Source organism: Rhipicephalus sanguineus, chromosome 1 (assembly GCF_013339695.2).
Source record: "Rhipicephalus sanguineus isolate Rsan-2018 chromosome 1, BIME_Rsan_1.4, whole genome shotgun sequence".
In the NCBI taxonomy this organism is placed as follows: Eukaryota; Metazoa; Arthropoda; class Arachnida; order Ixodida; family Ixodidae; genus Rhipicephalus; species Rhipicephalus sanguineus.
In genome coordinates, this window is record NC_051176.1 from 165,642,203 (window position 1) to 165,668,703 (window position 26,501).

General features: G+C 43.8%; 2 protein-coding genes across 5 annotated transcripts in view; one reads left to right on the top strand and one right to left on the bottom strand.

Moving 5' to 3' along the window:
• The window catches only part of LOC119401629 (outer mitochondrial transmembrane helix translocase), a 58,536-nt gene extending 47,115 nt beyond the window's left edge, over nt 1-11,421 (bottom strand). Inside the window, exons 1-3 of the mRNA XM_037668535.2 lie at nt 11,251-11,421; nt 9,775-9,816; nt 8,119-8,296 (exon numbers count right to left, since the gene is read on the bottom strand). Of these exons, the coding sequence (XP_037524463.1) occupies nt 8,119-8,296; nt 9,775-9,816; nt 11,251-11,421 (391 nt within the window). The remainder of the gene's footprint in view (nt 1-8,118; nt 8,297-9,774; nt 9,817-11,250) is intronic.
• A 403-nt stretch (nt 11,422-11,824) lies between these two features.
• LOC119401613 (uncharacterized) overlaps nt 11,825-26,501 on the top strand; it is a 59,927-nt gene continuing 45,250 nt past the window's right edge. For 3 of the 4 annotated variants that reach the window (XR_005185483.2, XR_005185486.2, XM_049417478.1), the window contains exons 1-2: nt 11,831-11,983; nt 23,382-23,448. Coding sequence is in view for 2 of the 4 variants with exons in the window: in XM_049417478.1 (XP_049273435.1) it covers nt 11,934-11,983; nt 23,382-23,448 (117 nt within the window). In the remaining 2 variants the exon portion in view is untranslated. Of the gene's footprint in view, nt 11,984-23,381; nt 23,449-26,501 lie in introns of all 4 variants that reach the window. The other variant, XM_037668517.2, reaches the window with a different exon arrangement.

Sequence of the window (26,501 nt, forward strand, 5' to 3'; positions counted from 1 at the left end):
TTAAATCAAACAGTTGTAATGCTCCCTGGATGTACAGAATTTAAACTTATAGTTGATTTTGTTTTATGAAGATTCTCACTAATTAGTAAGTTTCAAAATTACTTGAGCATAAAGTTTACATACCAGTAACTCTGCATTAAAAACAGCAAATTAAATCTGTTAAAGAGCTTGTAAAGCGGACAAATGTGATATATGTGTTTTACAGCTTCTACAGAAATGCTGAAATCTTAACAATGGTTTTGCAAAATAGTACTATCACAAATTTTTGGTATATATCAGACCAGTGTATAATAGATAAATTTTGTATTCTTTAAGTGTACTATGTAGAGTTCAGAGAACTGTGACATTTTTTGTTGCCAAGTTATACTGTCATAAACTTGATATTTAGCTTTCTTAAAATTTTGAAGTTTTTCTAAAAATATTAATGACCTAATAAAAAAATTTGCTTTTACTGTGTCACTAGTTTTAATCTTTTTCTTTTAAATGCAAGAAACCTCATCAAAATTTGCACAGTAGTTGCTGAGAAAAATGATTATTCTGCTTGTATGCGTACAGATTAGGACCTTAAGCTAAAGCTTTTTAACTCGATACTGACCTGGCAGAGCTTTGCAAGATGAGCACATGGGTAAGTTTGTACAACTTCAATTTGAAAGGCATAACAAAGCATATTGCAGTGGTTGGACAGGTAAAAAGCCTTCTAAATTCTTATCACGGAAATAAAGGTATATGCACTCCAAACAACACCTATCAAATCTGAACAGGATCACAAAATCGTAATTTGGTACACAGTTGTTCTCTTTTCACTATTAGTGTGTCTCCATGCATTACACGGCTGTGTTACAGTGAAGCTCATGAAAGCAAATTCGTCATGATCAAATGCACAAACCCTTGTAGTGTCAACCATTCATGTATTGAGACACACACCTTGCCCATTTTTCATCCATGGCATTTTATTCCCTTCAGAATCTATCAGCGTCTTGTCTGACATCTGCTAAAACATTGGCATGAATATTATTGTAGAAGAGCTCCTTCATAGGCGAAGCTTTCGATACATTGAAAGTTCCATGGGGATGTTAGGCTGTCTGATTTAGGCAATAATTCAGTATATCTGCGTTCAATTGTCATGGTTTCCACTTTTGATGCAAGAACGCTATTAGCCTCGAGGAGTTAGAGCGGCACCCTCTTGCTTGAGTCATCAGCCAGAAAACTCCACTGCTGTGCCATGTGATGCGCCACATGCATTACTTGAGGGCTGTTTGGTACAGTTGCTCAAACTATCCTGCTCAAAGTTTTCGAAACATCACAAGTCAAGTCTGAGCAACGGCATCGAACAGCCCTTACATAATAAACATGACACAGCAGTAGAGTTTTCTAGCCGATGACAGATGCAAGAGGGTGCCACTCTAACTTCTTACGCAACTGTGTTCTCGCATCAAAAGCTGAAATCATTACAGTTGAAGCCATATATATTGAATTACTGCCTGAATATGTATTGAATACTGCAGACCCCCAAAATCAAGTGAAGTTGCCATTGGAACCACACTTAGTGTGGATTGATGAGCTATCAGTACACACGTGCAGGTATGGCATCTGTTTCTTGACAAGACTGCTTGTTCCATGGTTGTGACGCATTCATAATGGCTTGTTGATGCTTTTTTGACAAGGAACTGTCGAGAGTAACGATATGACGACGCAACGTTCGGCTGGGCCGGCGACTAACTGCCTGGTCATGTTTATTGATACTATATATATACACTATATACACCTGTAACCCCTTAGTGGCGCCGTCTGTTAGTGTGTTAGGGTAAGTGACACCACCTAGGATTAATATAACAAAATACAACAACACTACATCTCTCTTTCCAAGATCTACAAATTCAGTCTTTTGGGTGGGACCACACGCCTCCCGGATCTGGTAACCTTATGGGGTATGCTGTCAGGGTCTGCGCTGGTACTCGTATCGTGCTGGTCATGTGATGGTTCCTCCTGGCTGAGTCTGAGCTCCTGGTTTGGGCTCGAGCTCGGAAGGGAGACTGGGGATGACTCACTGAGATCTGGGGAATAAGGCACGAGATGCCGTCGGTTTCGTTGTATAACTCCGCTGGGAGTTTCCACGATGTAGGATCGGGGACGCTGGCCCCAGCTAAGAACTTGGGCCCGGCCCTCCGCATCAGTTACCCACACTTCGTCTCCTGAAGAGAGGTCCCGGAGCACTCTCGCCCCATGCCGACGGTTGAAGTCCCGAGTTTGCCTTTCCTTAGCCGCGGCGTCCTTTTGGAAGACGACGTCTGATCGTGGTAGGTCCGGTGACAGCTTGGCCGGGTCCCTGGGAATGCGTGTCTGTAACCGTCGCCCCATGAGAAGTTGGGACGGGCTGTACCCTGTGACCCCTGGCATGTCACGATGCACCAGCAGTGCCAGGAACCGGTCGTTGCTCTTGCGGAAAAGATCCTTCACAGTCTTAACAGCCCGTTCCACCGCACCATTCGATTGAGGATAACCAGGACTGCTCATGATGTGTCTAAACCCATAGCTCTGGGCAAAACTTGAGAACTCGTGTGACGAGAACTGGGGGCCATTATCACTTCGAAGCACTTCCGGTATGCCGAATCGAGCCATGACACTCTTGATAGCCGATATCACTGCTTGGCTGGAAGTGTTGCGTAGCGTGATAACCTCTGGATAGCGTGAATAGTAGTCCACAAGCAGCAGAAAATTTTGTCCCTCCAAGTGGAACAAATCTGCACTCACTTGTTGCCATGGGTACTCCATTGAAGGTGTTGGCAGGAGAGGCTCGGCATGCTGGACCCTGGTGGTTGCACAACGTTCACATGATTCCACCATAGGCACAATATGTTTGCCTATATGAGGCCACGAAACAGCATCACGCGCACGTGCCTTGCATCGGTTCACACCCTGATGACCCTCGTGAAGTGAACCCAAGACATCCTTCTGCAGAGCCTCCGGAATCAACAGACGTCCTCCTTTAAGGAGCAGCCCATTGCACACTGTCAGCTCCCCTTGGTACCTCCAATATTTCGAGAGGTTTGATGGCACTTTGTTTTTCTGAGGCCAACCTTGCCTGCAGTACTTCACGAGGGTAACGCACTCGCCATCCATCAACTGGTGCTGACGAACCGCTTTAAGGCTAACTGGTGCGCCTTCCGCAATGTTTTCGACGACCTCACTGACGTACAACTCCACTTGGTTTCCTTCTGCTGGAGACGCTGATGTGACGGGGGCTCTTGAGCTTCCCTGGAACGTACAATACCGTGTACTGGTACCTCATGAGTTTCAGTCAAATCCTTTATTTCCTTGGTGGTAAAGCATCGACATCCATGGAACCAAGCAAGGACGTGAGCGGTAAGTGATCGGTCTCGATGGTGAAGTGTAAGCCCCAGACATACTCGTCAAACCACTTGACAGCCCATGCAGCTACCAAGGCCTCCTTTTCCGTTTGGCTGTACCTTTGCTCTGTTGGTGTGCGGGAGCGTGATGCGTTGGCTCCGCGCTCTCCGCTCGGTTGGTCTTGACAAAACGGCACCTAAGCCAAACGAACTGGAATCTGCAGATACGATGGTCGGGTACAGTGGGTGGTAGTTAGCCACACAGATGTTGGACGACATCACGTCTTTCAACTTTTGGAAGGCGACCTGCTGGGCCAGTCCCCACGCCCAGTCACTTCTTTTGTTGAGCAGTCCTCGAATGGGTGCCGTCACCTCTCACAGATGGGTTAAGAACCGTCCCACGTGGTTTACCATGCCCAATAGTCTGCGGACGCCACCGACGTCGACAGGAGGTTCCATGCTTTTGACAGCAGCAAGCTTGGTCCGGCGAAATACCGCTGCCGCAGATAACTGCGCCGAGGAACTTGACGCTTGTGACGCCAAATTAACATTTCGACTTGTTCAGGGTCAGCCCGGCGTTTCTCAGTCGAGCCAGCACTGATTGGAGCCGGCTGTCGTGTTATGCACGGTCGCGGCCAAAAACCAAAATGTCGTCGATCATGTTTACGACGCCTTCTTGACCCTCGAGAATGTAACTCATTTGGCGCTGAAAGTATTCGGGGGCGGACGTTATACCGAATGGCAGTCGACGGTAGCATAACGTCCAAACGGCGTTATGAATGTTGTTAATTCTTCAGATTCTTCTGCCAGTTTTACTTGATGAAAACTTGATGTAGCGTCAAGCTTCGAGAACACCTGAGCATTACCCAGTAGTCCCAAAACTTGGTCTACAGTGGGCAAGATATGGCGCTCACGCAACACTACCTGGTTCAACTTGGTGAGGTCGGCGCAGATGCGATATGAACCGGATGCCTTCGGTACGACGACCATACCGGCGCACCACAGAGTAGGCTGTCACGCGTCTGGTCACGCCCTCCGCTTCAAGCCTGTCAAGCTCCGCCTTCACGACACCGTGTAGAGGGATGGGCACACGTCTTGGGACCAGCAGCGAATAGGGGACAGCATCTGGTTTTAGGCGTATAGTGTACGCTTCTTGCAGCTCGCCCAAACCACAGAACAGCTTGTCTGATGCCGCCTGGTTGCCTTGCGTCTCGACTACTGGATTCCACGAACTTGACCACACCCAGCTCTTGGATAGCAGGAAATCCCAGAAGTGGCATGACCTGTGACCGAAGCACGTAAAGTCGTTGCGTTGCCAACTTCTTCATTGCAGAGTGGCGGTAAACGTTCCCAGCACGTCCGGCGGTTGTCCCGCCGGTCCTGAAAGTTCCCCTTCCGGCGGCTCAAGATATGGCGGAATTCCAGAAAATGTACTGGGGACGACTGTGACCTCGGCGCCGCTGTCAACTTTGAATTTGAAGCATAGAGACGTTCCGTCCACTTTTACATCCACGAACTTGGCCCGCTCTTCGCTGTTCGAACCGACAGCACCCAATTCCACAACGGTTGCAAGCACGGCAAACCACTGCAAAATGGCCCTTCTTTCCACATTTGTTGCAGGTTGCTCGGCGTGCGGGACATTCTGAGCGCAAATGTAAGGACCGGCCACAAAATCCACAAGGCGAAGAAACATGCATCCATGGGGCAGCTGCGTTGTGCGTCTCTTGCTGCTGTGGGCGGTTCTGCATGACTTTCGCCGCGTCCACGTTTATCGATTCGTGATGCGTTATCACCGCTGGCGAACATGCTGAAAGATTTGCCCTTTCCTTCTCTGCGTCTTCCGCTTGACGGACACAAATGCGCGCTTCATCTAACGTAAGCTTTGGATTGCGGCAGAGCTTATCTGATAACTTCGTGTTACGAAGGCCAACGATAAAATGGTCGCGGACCAGTCGCTCCTCTATGTCCCGTGCAGAGTAATTGCATCGTTTCACCATATTTCCCGGTGCCGTGAAGAACACGTCAGCTGTCTCACCTGCCTGTTGAACACGTCGGTGGAACCGTGCGCTCTCGTAGAGCTCGTTGGCGAGGTAGGTGTAAGAAGTATCCGTCCAGCTTACCAACGATGACGCTGTACTTTGAATAGTCTTCGTCCCGTACTTGCAATGAACACAACATGTCCCGTGACCTGGTGCCCATGCAGTATAGCAGCATTCTGACGCGAACTTCATCGTCCGCCTAGTGATGCAGAACTATCGATGGTACTATCGATACTATCGATAGCTGAGTCACTATCGAACTATCGATAGTAAAAACTGCTATCGATAGTAAGAAATTCGATGGTACTATCGATAGTATAAAATCAACAGCACAAACTCATTGCAGAATAAACTTCGTTCCCTGGGCGCGTAGTAAATGGCGGAGCCGGAGGAAGAGGCTGAAGGGCAAGAAAGTTGACATGCTTTGCATTCTTCACCAGAGTGCTTTGCTGCACACAAGATCATAAAGTCAGTGTTCATTTGTAGCGGAAAGGAAGGCGTTACATGTGGTGGAACTGCACGGCTTCAAATTTATATTGCATTTTATGATTAAAAAAACATCTTCTTTGTTAATTGTAAGGTGTAACTGGTTGTTTTTGGATGTGAATTTATTGATGGACATATCCTCCATTTTTATTGCGGAAATAATTTATTTCTTTCGCCAAAAATTGTTCATAAATTAAGCGAAGCTGATAGCAGGATATTGCAAATATTTTGGCCATATAGTCGCACAGCAACGGCATCATTATTCACACCACTATCAGCAGTATTGTGATGTGGTTGTGACGGTGAAGAATGCTGGAGCAAGACTGGGAAATACGGAGCTCTTTATTTGGGCGAACTTGTGCCCACAAAGTCAAAACTCAAAATACAAGCGATACACGCTGGGCACTGATAGCGGCGACAACGGTCATCACACGTCGAGTAATCTGATCATCGGTGGAACGCGTCGGAACCTTCCAGCATTATCGCTGGTGCTCGCGTAAGCTCTCGAATTAACTTGACTATTCACGCCCGGTGCGTAGTCTTAACAGAATGATCTCAAACAATCGTGAAGCTTCTCAAACATTACAGTGCTGTCAAACGTTGCTAACAGACTTTGTGGGTGAAACCCGAATACATCAAAGCAAAGCAATAAACACGCGTGCCTCTAATATCGCTAGTAATAACAACGATGGTACTACCGATTGCACTATCAATAGTTTGTCGATAGCAGTACTATCGATAGTTTGTTTACACTATCGATAGTTTCAAGAAAACTATCGATACTATCGATAGTCAATTTACCGATAGTTCTGCATCACTACGTCCGCCGCATGAAGACCCGTTGCAAAACTGTAGTCGTCGAACTGCTGACGCCACCTCTGCCAAGCCCCTGGTTTCTCGAAGTCGAAATGGGGTGGCGGTTGCAAGTTGGGCCCAACGACCATGGCCACCATGGCTTTCTCGCCGGTCGCCGCAGGTAGCTCGCTGTCCTTGTTCTGCTCGCCCAGAGGCATTTTTACTATGATGCAGATCCCACTTCTGACACCATGTCGAGAGTAACGATACGACAACGCGACGTTCGGCTGGGCCGGCGACTAACTGCCCGGTCATGTTTATTGATACTATATATATACACCTGTAACCCCTTAGTGGCACCGTCTGTTAGTGTGTTAGGGTAAGTGACGCCACCTAGGATTAATATAACAAAATACAACAACACTACAGGAACTATAGCATTTTGCTTTAAACTGCTGAACTACTGTGCGTGTACTGTATTATAGTGCAAGTCTATATCCAGCATGACGTGTGGTAGGTCAAATGCTCCGTTGGCCGCATACATTTATAAATAATGTTACCACCTGGCATTTTAATGTATCATCAGATATTTTATGGCATTTAGAAAAACATTTAAGTGGTTGTTGCAGTAAAATGTTTTGGTGGTATCACAGCGAGATGTACTTTGCTACAATTTAACATTAACACAAATTTTAACACTAGGTAGACACTGATGGACTAGAAGCTTTAAATTATTCAACATGATGCAAGCCATGCTAACACGAAAAGCACACTGAAATTATGAAAAGAAAAATTGCATAGAGAAGTGTCAGGTCCCCAGTTTATCATTTCATACCCCTTTCTTCCTTACCCCCATACAGGGCAGCCAAACAAAGATATCCTCTGTTTAACTACCCCCTTTCCCTTTATTCTCTCTCATGAGCGTTTAATTTGCCCTTTCCTGTGTCTACGCTGGCTATGGCCGATTTCTGGTGTGTAATGTATGATAACATAGTTTCTCCGCCACATTGCAAGCCAAGAATATTGCTATTCATAGTGTAAAACTCCAACACCAGCACAGTTCTCTGGGACACTGCAACGTTAGAATATGACTGCAGAGAATTGAAGATATGCAAGGGAAGACACGCAAACCCCTGCATTATTTGTGGGTACTATGTTGTGTTTACAGAAGACAGAAGAGAAATTTGGTTGAAATGTTAACCAATATGGACGACTGACTTGGCATATATGTAAAAAATTATTCATCTGCCATAACTAAGATTCCTTTAAAGCAGCTTTGGCTGCCTTTTTGTTTGTTTGGAGTTACACTGTGTGCACAGAAAGATTCATAAACACTACACCAGTTTTTTAAAACAGCTGGAACCCCGCATAATGTTTTTCTAATACATGCAGCATTGATGCATAAAGCCTACTCAGAAATGACCAACAAAAATAAGAAAGCCAATAAGCACCCTTTGGTGGCTGGATCAGTTGTGAGCCAGTGAAGAGGTGCCTCTTCTGAATGGGAAGTATGACTGTTTCCCTGAGCTCCTGAGTGATCTCCTCCAAGCCAGCAATGCTATCCCACGATATACTGATGTCTCGAGGATCAATTAGCTGAGCTGCAATTGACAGCTCATATTCTGTCAACTGAAAATACATACAAGTGATCTATTTTAGAACACATACCACCAATCATTACTGTAATTGCATTTTTCTTTAATGACAAGTTTTGCTTTCCCTTTTCACAAGTCACCACAAATGCTGATGTCAGGAACGACAGAAATTGTTCTACAGTCTTGCATTACAGCCTAAACATAACTTGCATAGTAAATTTGAAATCCCACAGCATTAGCTTAAACATTTAAGATGAAACCAGCATCAATCGAAGAATAATTCATGCTGGCGACATGTGATGACTTAAATTAACAATGAAGCTGTTTCTTGCTTTTCTCCAGGCACAACATAAAAGCGTTTTGTAAGGAACACCATTTCACTTGGAAGAACAACACTACTGTCGACATAAACAATCACTTCCGAAACATACGGCAACACAAACATGCATAACATGCAGAAGGATCAATATGGCCGTGCTTTAGCATGCTGGTTCAACTCCACCGAGGAAATGCACAAGTCAAAGGCACGAGTCCTCTAGTGATTTTATTTATGCCTACCCAATGATTTGTTTCAACACACCAGTTGCACATCAAGATGCATTTGTAAAGAGCTGCTACATGACTGGGATCCGCACAATTGCAGATTTCCACTCAGTATCTTTAACATTTAGTTTAAAACCGCACGCTGATTTGACTAATAACCTTCTGTTATAATTGGGGAAAATACTCCTGCACACACACAGCCGGGCATTAAACGAGGTGAAGCCTTCAAAACTACTAAAATGTACAAATGGCACACACAGCACTTATTAAATTTGACCAAAAAATAAATTTTGTTAGTCCCCTGTGTGTATGATCAACCTTGTCTCCTAGGTTCTCTCGTGCAAGTTGCAAACAATGACAGACCAACTTGCACAACAGTACATTTTGACAAATAGCCCTTTTTTTCATTCTCTGCTCGAACAGATTTGCCCATTGATTAAGTTAACATACACAGACAACCACCACATGCAAAAGTTGACAGACCACAGTTGCTGCAAAAAAAAAAAAAAAATTTAATTTCATCATGGCTTAACATAATGCCTTGAAATAGAAAAGTGCTGCCTGACTGTGGCAGGTCATTTATTAGTTAAAGGACAACTGACACAAAAATTTCAAACTCAAGACGTTTGTTTTGTTTGATCATCCTGCATACGTAAGTACGTCTGACTGAACATAAGTGGCGAATAGAGCCTTGAACGTATTTTATTATGGTTTTGAAGAAGTAACACAGGCTCAAATCACTTGACAGCACCTCATGACATCATCAATATGACTTGTTGATGGTTAAAAAATGTCAACAAATATGAAATGCCGACATGCTCCTTCGTATTAATCAGCACAAGTGTAATGTAGCTTTAAAACAACGAACACACAGGGGTCATGCACAAATGTATAACGCCTTTTCTTGCGATTATTTAGCTTTGAGTCAATGGAAGCCACTAAGAGCCTTCAAGGTCCATGAACACTTACATTGACATTCTGTATGCCTATTTTTTTCAGTATCCTATCTGCCTGAAAAAGCAAGAAAAAACAATTAGAAATCTGTATTTCCTCTCAAGGGAGATGGTTTTTTTTTCAATGAATATTTGATAGGAAGTGGATATAGTGCTGGTAACCGGCATATTATCGTTTGGAGTTAATGCACCGGCACTCTTGTTCAACCGTCCAACGAATGCAGCTTTTTGGCCCTTCTGCCGTACAGGTTTGGCTGGCGCAGTGTGCTAATGCGTCGTACGTCCCTCGGGGTTGAAAATTGCAATGACGTTTGTTCAAATCACGTGATTTTTTTAGTACTGTTTTAACGTTAACATTACTGCTCCGAAAGACCAGTAATTTTCTATTACTAAAGAATCGCGTTGGTGTCAGTGGTGGGTGCACTAGACCGTGTCGCTGATGCACCTGGCATTAGTAGGACACGAGCAAAATAGTGAGAACCGCGAAACGGCACGGCGTAGGTTACTAGCACTCCAGTGACATGGCCACCCCATGGACACTGGCAAAATAGCGAGAGCTGAAGGGACAACATGGTGGACATAACTTTAGCAACTGCTGCCAGCACAATATCTGCGAATGGTAAAATGCCGGCTTCCAGCACCGAATCCTTGGTGCATATATTGCCGGTAGACGGCATTTTACCATTCCCAGATATTGTGCCGGCATTCTCGCCTGACTGGCTTTACGACTGCCGGCACAATATCCACGGTCTATTTGATCGGTTTGCCTGTCGCAAAGCCGAGCATGCTATCCCAGATGGGTATTACAAAACATGAAATAATATAAAAGGTCTACGAAAGGTACAGAACATACACAAAACGCATCACAAGGCTGTTTCTGAAAGCTAACATATGTTAAATAAACAAACAAAAAACCGCCAGTTTCGAGTCGGGAAGCACTTCGAAATACGGCGTCCTGCTTCATGGTACGAAAAACTTCGTTCAGTATGACCACACGGTTGAGGAAGGCGGCTTCTCAGAACACTAGTAGTGATTTAGAGGGAAAAAACTCCAATTTCCGCAACCCATAAGGGAGCACAGCGCAGTGTCATTTTCAGAACAGAAAAGCACATTACAAGGTACAACAAGATCAACACCCTCCCTCCCTTCCCCCATTTTAAAATGAAAAGAAAAAAAAGCACCAGTGGAAGCCACGAACAGTAGCGCACGAGGCAAAGTAAGAGAAGCTCAAATATGTTAAAAGACGATACGCATTCAGGAAGCTCTGAATGGTGTCAATCCACGTCCTCAGCATGGTTACAACACTTTTTACCAATATAAGGTTAGTTGCATACGTTAATACGCAACAGATACACTGTTATTTTGACAAATGTGACGTTCTAGGACGAATACACGGCATATACAACATCGACAACTGTTTCGGGTGAATCGAGACAATTCTGAAAGAGCCCTTCCCTAGATTACACGATATCACGCAATGCTGTGTTCTTACTCTTTTCTTGGACTCAATCTTCTGCTTACGCGTCGGGTCTATAGCATTAACCATCCACTTTATACCAAAGTACGTTAAAGCACCGAAAAGGGACAGTCGAAACACTAGGCCAGTAAGTTCCCCGCGTGTGAGTGGCATCCGAACACTTTCGCTCGCCATCTTGAGCTGCATTAATCGTAGACGGTAGCCAATCCATCAGCTCAGTTAGTGGACAAGGTGGACAAGAGCCGCTCATTCAAATTACTCTTTTTAATACTATAAATGCAAACGCAATTAGATGCTTTCAAATAATTTGTCACTTGTCTGATAGTATAAATGGTAAGTAAGTTTTGAAATAATTTCACACAAGCAATAAAGTACAAAAATGAGATCGAAACTAAATAAGCACTTTTTTTTTTGTAGGGGACAAGCTTATAAAATTAAGTTTGTTTTATGTAGCACAAGCCGAAGTCCAGCTTTAAAAATGCAGCAAACGCTGACCGGCCAAAAAAAAAAAAAAAGTAAGCACTTTTGTCACGTGACATTGCTGCGAAGGTGTATTGGGTGTATTTGAAAGCGCGCGTAACGAAATCCGAATGGCTCACTGGAAGCGCGCCTTTTTAATGCATTTCGTTCGGCTTGCTCTTTGGCAAGATAATTTGAAATAGGTCTTGTTTGTTTTTTTGCCTGAAACCAACCTAAACATGGTCCGTAGCCCTGCGAAGTCGAAAGAGAGCAAATGGTCCTACTTAAGGTGAGACCCTCAGTTTGTTTTCAACAATCTTGAACAATCTAAGAGATCACTTCCTGCCTTGCAAGCAAAAGAGTGCACACAAGTTGTCATGCTTTCATAGCGATAACGAGATAAACATTATTCTTAGTGGGGTCCCTAGTTAAGGGCCCCACTGGCTTGAAGGGCTCGCTGGGCTTGGTCCAGGAGAGCCAGCTGACTGTTCCTCGTCCGCAAGCCATGCCCCCCACTGTGTGTGTTTACTTGTGGTGGTCTTCTGGCGCGTGTGATGTTTGACTACGCCTACCCACACCAAAGCGAGGCTCGATTAGCTAGCTCCGTTAGTCTAGCTTCACTTGGGAGGGTTTGTGGCAGGGTTCTGTTTGGTGTCACAGAAGTCTGCTGCCAGACTGAGAAGCGCGAAGCGGCTCGTGGGTTACGTGCGCCCCAGTGACACGGGCATACCACGGACTTCTGTGACACCAAACAGAACGCTGCCATAAACTGAAAGTAGTACCCGACGTCCAGCCATGACGATGAGGAAGTTCTATTGGGATGTTGCGGTGGCACTGCAAATGGTGCAAACCCAGTACAACATACCCATGGGATACTTCAGTGTGAAAGTAGGATGAAAACGGGTAGAAGAACAGGCAATCGTTAATTATGGTATTGACTCTAGGAATAGCAGAGAGATGTTAGTGGAATTCGCAGGAACATACAGACTCCGTATAATGAACACCTTCTTCAGAAAGCATATAGATAGAAAGTGTACGTGAAAAAGCCCTAACAGTGAAACAAAAAATTTAAAGCCAGTTCCACACCTGTGCGATATGAGTAAACAGCGGAGCTGCCAAGCAAGCTACTTTGCAAATGCAGATTGAGTTCTTTCATTTTTCTTTGTCTTTTCTACATCATCTTCTGTCTTTCATCTTTCTTATCTCTTTCTATACTGCCCTCCTTCTCCTTTCCCTCCTCTTAACTCTCACATCACTCACCCTCACTTCTCTTTCCCACCCCTTGCTATGTTATGCTGTAGTACATGGTTATGCTGTGGTTTACCTTCTCACCTCCTCCTTTCCCTCAGTTCCCTTTCCCACCCCCTCTATGAACTATACTATACAAGGCTATGCCATGCTTTACACTCTCCCCTCCTTTCCTTCCTCCTCACCCTCTCTTCCTTTTCCTACCCCCTGTATACTATGCATGGCTGTGCTATGCTAGGAGCTACTTGGCACATACCCGCTTTCTGTGGCACTGGCGATGCGAGCCGGCAAAACGAAAAGCTTAAACAACTCCGCTGTTGAAATGAAATAGATTGCATAATGTGTGGATACCCAGGCATAGTACAAGAAATAAAAGTAGTGGGTGAGGTAAAGTGTGGTGATTGTAAAAGCTCTCAACCAGAAGAGAGCAGGAACAAAATTAACCACTTTGAACATTACAGTTCAAGTATAAACACCCCACCATGAGTGGAATCAAAGTCAAACATGTCACTAAAGTTTCATGCATAACTGTCGACAAGGTTAGAAAGGCCCTACAAGGCATGTTCTGCGGAAGAGCAGCCGGAGAAGATAGCCTAACAGCTGCTTTGATCAAATATGGAGGAGATTTTATATTTAAGAACATTGTGACACTATACATTATGCCTGAAAACTTCAAATGTACCAGCGAGAAGGAAAATCACCAATATTTTGCTAATACACAAAAAGGGAGACGTAAAAGAGTTGAACTACAGACCAATCAGCCTGCTTTCAGCATTATGTTAAATATTCTCTAAGGTGATTTTGAATAGGATAAGAGATGCACTTGGCATTAATCAACCTAGACGGCAAGCTAGCTTCAGGAAAGGGTACTGTACGGTGGATCGCCTTCATGTGATCTTCATGTGATCAATCAATAATAAGTTTGTCTTCATTTAACTTCATTATGCATTGTACTGTTGCATCACTTTGCTGACGGCACTACCACGTTCGATGAGTCGTTCGACGTGCCACTTCCTGCGAGTCGTGTGAAAAGTATAATTTTTCTTTGTTTCAAGTGGACATAACCAAAAATGAACTTGCACTATATTTCTAGCCTGAGATTTCATTCTATTTTTGCCAAAACGTAGCATCAGTGATTTCAGGGTAAATAGATATTTAATTACAACTTAATTGGGATTAGTTGCTATATAACACATATAAATGAACATATTATGACATTGTTTTTGCCGCAATAGAATATTGAGTGCCTTGAACAAATGTTGTATTGATTTGACGCATTTACAGACAGTTCTTTATAGGCGGCGTCTGAAAGGGTTAAGGGGGGAAAAAATGGACCTGGGCTGGCCACATAATATGTAGGAGGGACAACTGGTGCTCATTCAGTTAGAGCAACAGAATTGGTACCAAGGTATGGGAAAAGCAGTTGGGGGTGGTAGAGAGTTAGGTGTCGTGATGAAATTAAGATGTTCATGGCATAATATGGAATCAGCTGCAGGACATCATCAATTGCAAGATTACATTGAGAGGCCTTTGACCTGCAGTAGACATATAATACGCTGAGGGTGTGTGGATTGACAAGCCTCTGTTTAGAGTCACCAGCAGTCTGTTGCCTGCCATCTGGTCATTTTTAGATGGGGGGTACAAACTAATGCTCGGATATTTTGCACTTGAGCTATTTATTCCGTCCAGCCTGGTATTTCCCTTCATCTGCCGGGCACCATGTAAAGCTGTAAAAATTAGCTGATTGCCTATGGTCCTAATCACCACCCAAGGTACCACTCCCGGCAGGAAAAGGGGACGCACTGACTGTGCGTCCGTGAGGATAGCTGCGGATGTCCCTCTGCATTTTGTGTCCTTCAAAGCTAAAGCAAAGCTACCATGGTCACTTCAGCGATTTCTGTCAATGCAATTTGGACTGACACCAATACCACCTGTTCCTGACACCTGCCTGCTGCGACGTGCATGCCACATTCAGAGCAACCCCAGCCTTTTTAAAAAGAACAGTTCTTCCTTGCTTGGTTTCACATAACCTTTCTCTGTTCAAGTATAACATGTTCAAATACATGTTATACTTGACCGGACTGACAACAAAGGCATGCACTAGTCTGTCTTGTCCTTCACAAAACCTTCTGCTGCTTTTGGACTAATTCACATCCCCAGTATTGTTAAGGTTCGCTCTTCTCAGACTTTCTGCTTGCACAGAGTGAGTTTCATACCCTGTCAATTTGCCCGTCTGGCGTATCTTGCACGCACCCGCACAAAGTTGGACTTTTCAGTGGCGCATGCCATGCCCGCCTCCCGTGTAAGAAGTTCTACGCTGTCAACTGCCTGTTGCAGAAGGCCCTGCTTTTCACCGTAAAATCCTCAAATCGTCCATAGGATAATATCCACATTGATGACACTTCCTAGTTGCACTTGTCCTTCCAACCCTGTTGCTAACGTTCTCACGGCCATGTTAAAGAAGTGTATAGAAAGTATGGAACCCTGAGAGGTACCCTGGCAGCGTGAAATGTTCCAATATTATGGATCCTATTTCTATGGTTGCCCTCTGATTGCCAAGAAATACTTTCTGTGTTGATATATTGTCTGCCCTCAGCCGACTAACTCGAGGCCCTCCATATGGCCTAGTGGGATATTGTATTGAAGCCTTTTTTTTTTATTTGCCCAATGCCAGCACTATGTGATCCTCTGCCCCATTATGTAAGTGTAATGCCTCAATCCTGCTGTGAAGTTAGGAAAACGCCCTGTGTAGATATGTTGGGCCTAAAACCAAACATGTTATCAGAGAAAAAATAGTTTTGAAGAGCTTTCCTGCACACACATTCTGGGATATAGTCCTCAGGTTTTGTATATCTCAAGGCCTTCCCAGTTTTGCAATCGAAAGATCATTGGCAGATTTCCATTCTTTGGGGAGCTTCCTATTCATACCTGTTCATTAAAATATTGATGCCTCTTTTATCGCAAGAATGATAGTGTTCTTTTGTTTGCAACAAAGTCATGTATTCTTGTTTTTGCTGTAACCATTCACTTGATGTTTTCTTTTGCCACTCCTGCTTGGACCAGAATGTTGGTCCGCAGTATGTTTAAATAAATAAATAAATAAATAAATAAAATTTCTTGAGCTTCTCCGAGCTCTCTTGGTCGAGATTTCATGGCATTTGTTCATGGCATTTGTGATCTGATCTGGTGACCTGATCTGATCTGGTGATCTGACCCACTTGCTGAAAACCTTGACTTTTTGAGAAAAAAAACCTATTTTTATTATTTATTTTTGGTAAAAACACATACTTCACCAAAATTTCGGGGGGGACCCGGGCCCCTAGCCCCCCCCCCCCTGGCTACGGGCCTGGTGCCCAGTAGTGCTCTCAATAATGCTCCAATAATATCACATAGATAGGACAGAACAGCAATACTTGTACTACAAGAAGCAATTAATTGTCAAAAAAATTTGGGAACTTGTCTGTGTGAAGCTTGACTTGATCATATGTCTGAAGAGTGTTTTCAACTGTTGGTTGAGGATCGCAGTTTAACTTGGATGAAGGAGGTGCCTTTGTCTGTTCAATTCATATTTTCATTTGTGCCATGTAGTTCTGCACACATGAAGTATTGTAAGCAGTATGTAGGGGAATTCCTGCTTTAAAATATAGGGGGATTTTTATGGCCTAATACAATGTGCTCATTCCGTCTCGTCCGTCTGTGTTAGGTACTAATTTGTACCTCACTTCTTCAGAACATCAATGAAGTTTACTACCTACCTACCTATCTCATCTTATAGATGCATTTCACCAACTGTCGCTGTAACAAGTGCTCCCACGAGCTTGTCTTGTTTTCTACATTGACCACAGAAGTGCACGTGTTAGGTGTTAGGACATTAATTGTTGTCTTTAACTGTAGTGAAGTACTTATGACGGAAATTGGAATAAATTAAAGTGGACAAAAAACACCCTTTTCATTGGTGGGATCCGAACCCACAACCTTTGAGTTACGCGTGCAAGGATCATGTGCCTTGTGCAAAGATCACGTGCCACGTGGCACCCTCTGGTAAAAAGAGTGTTTCACACTTGCCACCTTGGCTACAAGTGGTGCTGGCTAACACTCCCAGGGATTAAATCTAAAGAAATACCTGACAAAGTGGGTGGGGAAGCACCTTCCGTCGTAGCTCAGTTGGTAGAGCAACAGACGCGTAATTTGATAGTTGTGGTTTCGTATCCCACCAATAGAACGGGTTTTTTTTTTTTTTCATTCACTTGAGTCATTTAAATTTACATCATAATTACTGCACTACAGTTAAAGTCAACAGTTAATCTCCCGCCACTGTATCTAGTGGTTATGGCGCTCAACTGCTGACCTGAAGGTTGCGGGATCGAATCCCGGCCGCGGCGGCCACATTTTTAAGGGAGGTGAAAATGCCTGAGGCTCATGTACTTAGATTTAGGTGCACGTTAAAGAACCTTAGGTGGTTGAAATTTCCAGAGCCCTCCACTACAGCATCCCTCATAATCATATGGTTTTGGGACATTAAATCCCAACAATTATTATTAGATATTGATCTCCCGTAGGCTTTCATTCATTGAGAGAACAGGAGTAGAGGCGTCGTGCAGTGAGGAGTGCGGGGCAGAGCACTGAGAGCAGGGCCACTCGATCTGCCACTCGAATGCGGCACGCTTCCGTAGAGCAGGTGAGAGGGTGATGAGTGGGGAGCAATATACCATGTGATCAAAACATTCAAAGTCCCAGCATTCTGTGTGGGACAGCAGCAAAATACGTGTGAAATCTGTCAGTCGCATGTGCTCCATTATCCTAATTCGCAGCTACATAGAACGTTTGTGCAACAATGCATCCAGCAAACATAGCTGCATACACTTCGTAGCCGTCATCATCCCTACACGTACAAGCGGCACCAATACAGCCAGCATCAGTGGTGTCAAACTACACATCATGCTAGCATTGCCGTCGCGTTCACCGGCTGAAGCAAAATTAAAACAAATGTGGAGAATGTGACATTTAAAAGTCACGTGATTCTCGTCATACTGCGCCTACTCCGCTTTTCAGGTGAGAGCACTACAAACTGCTCCTGTCTGCTCTCGGCGCCGCAAAAGCGTTCTTGCTCTTCTACTGGATGACAGTGTTCCTACTCCGGTTCAACCACTGAAACATGCCAGCTCTGAAGGGAGCACTTTCAGCGTGCTTTTGAGTGCCCCTGTTCTCCCAATGGTATTCACCATAACCTGCACCAGATTTTAGGTCTGGCAAACCAGAAGGTGCATTCATTAGATCAAGCAAGCATGTCAACTTAGTTAAAAGAACTTAATCTCATAATCTAGCTATTCATTACAACACACGTGGTTCAGAGCTGTTTGATGAAGCAGAAGGATCATGACTAGGGTGTACACAATATTTTAAGAGCTCAAATCATACAATAAAGAGAACAGCAGGCATCAGATTAGTTATGACTAGGGCACTTTTCTAGCATTTTTTTTACTATTTGTTGTGCCTTCATCTGTTTTTTCTTCAATTCTTGTTGCTGAGTGGTCTTTTCTTGTAGTCTTTTACATTTGTTATGTCATTCTCTATCTCTCTCTGTGTTTTCACCTGCTAAATTATCTCTTTGCCATATCGTATATCACCCTCTGGTTATTTTACTTGCAATGTTTATTTTCCAGTAAGCCAAGCAACTTGCAGATTATACAATGTACTTTTTGATCATCAGGCTTATGGTACAGAAGTACTTCACGACAACAAAAGTCCATTGATAGGCAGTGCATCCATCCTTTTCATTCACTTGTCCTGGTTTCAGTGCAGTTCATGTTGAATTTGACCCTACGACTAGTTAATGAAATTACTTATAAGAATGACTGATATTATTACCATGGGCATCAAAATTTTCACAGTTTGTGTCTTTATATGCACACATGCACAGGCATATAAAAAAAAAATATAATCCTAGGTTATCCTCCTCGTGATTACAGTAGTGAAAGTTTTAGTATAATTAGTAGGGGTGTGCGAATATTCGGAATTTCGGATATTTTTCTAATAGTGTTTGCTATTCGATTCGATTCGCACTGGAATCTTACTATTCAAACAATTCAAACTTCCCAAAGACACAGTCAACGTCTGATTGAAAGTGACCCCTTCAGATTTTCAATATGCTTCACCTCATTACACTCTCGTATTGCAGCAAAGCTGCCTTTCAAGCTCTGTTACGGTCGAACTTAGCCAAGACCACGGTGTTAGAATAGGTTAAGTGTACCGACGCTCCGCCTCCGCCGCGCAGCCTCCCCGCCGAACACGGGGACGTGCTTCGCATTTTTTCCGACAGGCTGCGCTGGGTGTATCGAGGCTTCAGGTACTTCAGGTCATCCGCTTCAACGGGGTCCGTGTCGCTTACAAAGCTGCATTTGCAACAACTCTTCAACTGCTGGCCGTTCGTTTTTTATCAGGGTAACCGCACATAACACTGATTTCAAAGTGAATGCACAACACCAAGAAAATTCAGTGGCGGTAGCAGGGGCGGCGCCAGTGGGGGATATGGGGGCAGGAGCCCCCCCCCCCCCCAATTTCCGCCTGCCCCCCCCCCCCCCCCCCCCCCCCCCCCCCCCAAGAGCAAGCATGGTCAAAACACAATGCATATGTTCCCAGCCTCCCTGCCCCCCTAAAGGAACTCACTTGTCTTGGGTGCCCCCCCACTAAAAAAATCCTGGCGCTGCCCCTGGGCGGTAGCCAACAGATGGAAACACATAGGAAATATAGCTTCTGCGAAAAGCGATAATGAGTTTACAGGTGAACACGAATTTCAAAAATATTTTAGCTTGCGCACAAATAAGGCCACCGTGGCAAATTGGGTGAGGCCGCCATGACGAACTGGGTTAATAATAATAGTAATAACTGGTGTTTTATGTCCCAAAACCACGATATGATTATGAGAGATGCCGTAGTGGAGGGCTCCAGAAATTTCGACCATCTGCTGTTCTTTAAAGTGCACTGACATCACACAGTATACAGGCCTCTACTATTTCGCCTCCACTGAAATGCGACCGCCGCGGTCGGGATCGAACCTGCGACCTTTGGGTCAGCAGCCGAGCACCTTAGCCACGTGATCCACCGTGGCGGACCCAAACTTAGTTAGTCAAAAAGAAAAAGGTATTCTCTGAAAACGAAAGCAGGGGCAAGGGGCGGGTGGTTGACGTTTCACTAAATGATGGTTGTCAGAAGAAAGCAACACATTTGACAATGGTACATTAGAAATTTTTCTCATGGGTTGTTGTTGGCATGCACCATATCGGATGAATTCAAGCAGCCGCCTTTGCAACGTTTACACGTGCTGGCTGGCGCGTGGTAACGAAGTTTAACGTCCGTTTAACGACCAATCCATCATGACTCGCCATGTTCCATTCTGATTGTGCCTCTCGTTATTCGTCACAGACATGCTGTTTGTTGCAGTAGCAGAAGTAGAACTTTGCGCCCTGCTCTGGGTGCACAAACCTGAAATGGTCGTGCTCGTTTCCTTCTCAGCGTCCTAACCATTTGCTTTCCAGTTTCTTCTTTCGGGAATGACAGGAATTCAGGGTGATGTCATATTCCGTGACGTAACTGTCTGACCCGTTAGAACTAACACGGCAAACCAGACGAGGCCCCATTCGGGCACATACGTTCGCCAGTCGAAACGCCTGCCACCCAAATACTAGCCTATTTGAAATAGCTTATCCTTGTTCATCGTGTCCTTATTTACTCAACTTATATTGTCCAGATGGGCAAGAAGTGCTTTGTGCCGCGATGCAACTCGGGCTACAAACCGTGCACGGAGAAAGTTTCCCTTTTCGCCGCTCCGAAGGATAGTGACCACTTGAAAGTGTAGCGACATGCTATTCTACGGAAGGATCGCGAGTTGCAAACAACAGATTTTGTTTGTGAAAAACTTTTTCATGCGCGATTTGTCACGAAATCATTGCATTCTCTTTCAATCCCGTATTTTCCGACGTGGGAGTGGTGCGTCACGTGCTAGTGCACACATCCCGTAACAGAAGCGTAGCCAGAAATTTTTTTCCGGGGGGGGGTTCAACCATCCTTTTTTTATGTTCATGCGTGTGTCTGTATGTGTGCGTGTATATATACACATGCAAAATTGAAAATTTTCGGAGGGGGGGTTCAACCCCCAACCCCCCCCCCCCCCTAGCTACGCCTCTGCCCCGAAAGACCTAAATAAAGTTATTCTATTCCATTAGATTAAAGCATTTGTCTTCTCGCAAATGTTTATGGAATTTACAAATAAGCGGTTCGTACTAAATGATTCTGTAGGGTCACTTGATCTCATATTCGAAATGCCCCTTACGCATGATACCTGCTCTTTACATGATGCTGACTGCAAATACATCAATTAATCTTTCGAGGGCAAATGAAGGGTGAATTCAACACATGTCACGCAACTGCAGATTTACTTTTGTAGACGAAATGTGGGTACGATCACCTAGGCCACGGTGTTGCCGAGGCCGAAGGTGGTGTTTATGAGCTTCACGCCGCATGCCGAACCGACATGCATAAAACACTACTAAGTCTTTATATTTAACTTATGCGTATGATATTACAATACCACACAATCCTCACAGGGCCTTGCGATATCGCTAAACACCAGGCCCGTAGCCAGGGGGATTTGAAACATGAAATTTTGGTGAAGTAGGTGTTTTTACCAAAACTAAATAATAAAAATAGGTGTTTTTCTCAAAAAGTCAAGGTCTTCAGCAAGTGCCCCCCCCCCCCTCCCCCGAAAAAAATTCCTGGCTACGGGCCTGCTAAACACGCTAAAACACCGAATGTTAGAAGCGTTAGGTTTGCGCTGGGTATAGCCAGGCGGCCACCGTCCCGCGTGCACCTCCTTTCGGCAAGAAAGAGAAAGAGGTCCCCGATTTCTCCTCATTCCAACGTGCCGTTGCTCCACCTGAACTATTCTAACACCGTGGCCAGGACACAGTCAACGTGCGATTATATGCTTCACCTCATCATACCCTTGTATTGCGGCAAAGCTACCTTTCAAGCTGCGCTATGGTCTCAAATGTATTAACTCAAGAAAACGCTGGTTCCAACATATAGAGATGAAAGATGTGGCAGAGGTGGGAGCTCAATTAACTGTTTTGGACCTAAAGTTTGGGCAGGAAGTTCGAAAAATCACACACCGAAGCTTTTTAGTGTTCAAAGTTTCAGATGTTCTTATATATCGACATCTACGAGGCAGATTTGGAACTCCAGACTTTAAGGGAGCAGACCCTAGTCCGCCACTTCAGTTGGGCTTCCACAGAAGTTGAAAGAAGAGCAGAGGCTGAGTAAATGGCATCTTTGCCTTACATCATGTGTGAAGTGTTGTCCGCAACACTTTGGTTGCACCAAATCATGTACATAAATACAATTAGGCCTCTACATTGCCTCATTCTTGATAAGAATCTGTGAAACACCACCCCACCATCGCTTCACCAACCTAGCGAAAAGAAACACTTCCATGTTGCTATCTCATAAGAATATGCTTAGGAATCCTCTCCAACTTTTATTTCTGCAATTTTGCTTCGAAGTATTACAAAAATATTCGAGAAATATTAGAAAAATATTCGATTCGATTTGCACTCACACTTCCATATTCGAATTCGCTTTACACCCAAAATTTTGCTATTCGCTCAGCTCTAATAATTAGGCATGTCATAGAATGCTAGCAAATTTATCCAATAGTGTTTTGGAACTTTCTGAGTATTCGAGAGTATTTTGTGTATGAATATGACATATGGTAAGAATAATGTGCATGTTTATTCATATAGCCACCCGCTGCAGTGGTCTTGTGGTTATGGTGCTCGACTGCTGACCCGAAGGTTGCGGTATCGAATCCTGGCCGCCGCGGCTGCATTTCGATGGAGGCTAAATGGTAGAGGCCCATGTACTTAGATTTAAGTGCACATTAAAGAACCCCAGGTGGTCGAAATTTTCAGAGTCCTCCACTACGGCATCCCTGATAATCATATTGTGGATTTGGGACGTAAAAATCCAACAGTTATTATTATTCAAATAGTGCTTGGTTGTGTAATGCTTTCTGAGGAAAGTACTGCTTTATGCTAGTTCAGGTTCTCTGTGCTCATTGCGGGACTAAAAAGCATGTTGTTCATTTATTGCTTGATGTATAAAGATGAAATTTTGTAGGAATGAAATGGAGCAACATGCCAAAAAATTTCATAGTTTGAGGCTTATTGAGGGTTCCGCACAAAAATTACCAACATGCCATTGGAGCATTCAAAATGCACCTTTGTTGAGAGAATTAACATTCTGAAATAAAAATAAAAACTGAAGGTCACGAACTACAGGAAGACAATACATGTTGTGCGGATGGCTGTCTGGTGGGTTACTGCAGAAAAGCAGTATATACATATGCTTTTTTTTTCTCTGATGACTTGTGGCATTTTTAACAGGACAAGACCACGGCTGTACAACAAGCCTACTCACCGTTCTTTCAAAGTTATTTGGGAAGACAGTTCGGTATGTATGGTTATTTCACTAGAAGTCCTATTGCACATGTTCAGACATGGTTCTTGTAAAAACTTCCATTCAAAACTTTAGTCGTGGCTTAAGTACTTTTGATGTACAACCTTTAATTTTGGCCCATTCCATTTGCCTATGCTAGTGGTTTGTATGGTTTGTACTACTAATTATCTGAAATCTCAATCCTTGGCACTGAAAGCTATTTGTGCACTACTACACCTTTTGAAGAACACTGATTTCAGTGAACAATGTCTGCTTTCAATATCAAGCCAACTGCCAAATATTTTTCTTTCTCCTATAAATATAAAATGAAGTATGCAGAATAAACATGACCAATGAAAAACATAATTTATTTTTCCAGCGCATGCAATATTCCTCAGAACTCTCTTCTATTCGGAAATAATGAGGAAGTAAGAGATCACTGCAGTTCCTTGTAAGCTTGCGGTAGGAATTTGAAGTAGCCCGTCAGCTATAAGCAAGAGCCTATCCATTATAGGCAGGTGTGTTCAGTCATAATTTAATGTTAAAATAAATTGAATATGCTGTTACAGAATGGAACACTTTTATTTGAAACAAGTTTTTTGTAGTTCAGGGTGTTGAGCGAAACCCAAACTGGAATTTTAGCCAGAACTGAACCTGAACTAATAATCTCAGAATGTGCCTGTTCAAGCATATGGGGTGAGCACAGAAGCACAACAGATAAGTGATTCTTTGATGGCCATTCCCACCAACAGATTGCGGCTGTTTACAATCAGTATTATGTATGAGAATGGCGATAGACTGTTATGTGCTTGAAGCTATACGGATATTTGTACCTAGATGCTTGCACTTCTGATCTCAGCCATTTGCTTATAAGATGGAGTACACATTTGTGGCAATTTGGATCATGATTGGCTCTCGCTTTGCATCTGCAAAGCATCCCGTCTTTCGAAATGCTGTGTCCAGCACTATTTTTGAGAATGGTGAGGTGAGCAAGACTTTCCATAGCACTCTCATGACCGTTGTTGTATTCAGCATGTTATTTTAGTCCTTTTATTCGAAATCCACGTCTCATTTAGCTTGGCCTTCATAAAATTGGATGAACACAAGTATTTCCATTGATTCTTTTATTTTTGAATATTTTCAATAATCTTTTATTCTTCTGCAAGGTTCTTGTAGTTGCATGTTTGCTGAAATTACGCTGCATGCTCATTATATGCTTAAATTATAGTAAACTTACGGGCATTTTATACACATAAGATGCAGTACCTTGCTGTATGTATTTGCAGTCTCTTTGACATGTTATTTTATCAGACTTTCTCAAAAAGTTGTCGGCAGGGCAGGTTGTTTTCTGCTCAAAATAAGCTTGATAGCCCATGCCAGCAAGTCAATCAAGAGGTAGAGAACAAAAGATGTACTAAGAAGCTCAGGCAGAAGTTTGTTGAATGTCGTCAAGGTGTTGTGTGAAAGATTCCTCTTTCTTGCGGGTGTTATTATGTCGGTCAAACGGAGCGGTGCACTAATGACCGCATGCGCGAGCATTTGAACAAGGTTTAATAACAAGCTACAGACAGTCAATTATCTCTCATTGTAACAATTGCGGTTGCCGTCCATCTTGTAAAGATATGACTTTCCTGTCAAAATACCTTGACGAACACGCGCATCTCAATTCAGAAGCTTATCACATTCACAATAGCGGCGAGGCATGTGTAAGCCTCCCTTCGATTTCCCTGCTTCCAAAGGAGATAGCTTCCCATTGATCGCTTTATTGCCTCTGCGCAGGCTGAGTCTTCAATTTTCTATTGTTTCATTGCGATAGTGGTGAAGTATATATATGCTGACTGAAGGAATAAACACATTTGGTTGTTAGCGCTGTGGTCTCATGTCCTTTCTTGTCCCATCTTTTTAGCACTGTTTTTCCACTAGTAATCGTGAACCAACCAGCCCAAATGTGTACCCTACTACAGAAAATTTGAAAAATACAAGTCTTGGTGAACTTCAGAGTGCTGTCACTTGCGCAGTGCTGCCTGGAGTGCTTCAGCTTGATACATCTTAGTCATTCATTAAGAAGTTGAAATACCTCCAGCCACAAACTCTTGGAGGAAACCCGACGTTTCGAGACCGGCTTGGTCTCTTCTTCTGGGGTGACTGTGCTGGTCAGGGAGGCTTCGTCGCAGCTTGTTTTTGGCTCCGCCTTTCTCTTTCCCTCACATTCCGGAGGCCGTGCACGTAGATCGGAGGCATTGTTCCGAGGGACCGGTTCACATTCGCAGGTGTGTTCTGGATGTGCCACGACTCGAGTAAGAGCCTCCTTCCCAGATTCCTTTCCGTTTCTATGATGGAAGCGCCCTCGAAGAGAAAGGCGGAGCCAAAAACAAGCTGCGACGAAGCCTCCCTGACCAGCACAGTCACCCCTGAAGAAGAGACCAAGCCGGTCTCGAAACGTCGGGTTTCCTCCAAGAATTTGTGGCTGGAGGTATTTCAACTTCTTAATTCTTCCACCCAGCCAGACAGACTTATGTCGAAATGTTTACATTTAAGTCATTCATTAGCACTGTGCAATGTATCGAAAATAGTTTATTACAATAAACCATGAACTGGCTGCAGCAGTAGCTTGTTACGAAAAATGGCAAGTCATCTCACTTGTACCAGCAGATCACCTCTCTTTCTTTTGTACTTTTTTTTTGTGTTCTGTCACCTCTATTTCTTTTGCGCTGCGTATAATAAAAGCACAATTTTCACCTTTTCTCTTACTGTACTACGTAAAAATGAGGAACAACCATTACGACACTTCTTGCAAACTGTACGACAGGCGAAAGAGTGCTTTGCTCCTGTTTATAGTTTAAGAAGTAAACAGGTAAGTACAAAACATCACACGCAAAGAATAAGTGGCCCACTTCTATATTTTTTCCTGACCAAATTCTGCTGTGAAGCACCTTCATTCAAATTTCGTCATGATAAGTTTTGATTTGCTATAACTTAGCTGGCACCTTTTCTGTGTGCCTGGCATGCTTTGTTCCGCTATCGCTTGGATCAGTGCCTTGCTGTTCAGTAATGGTTACCTCAAATAA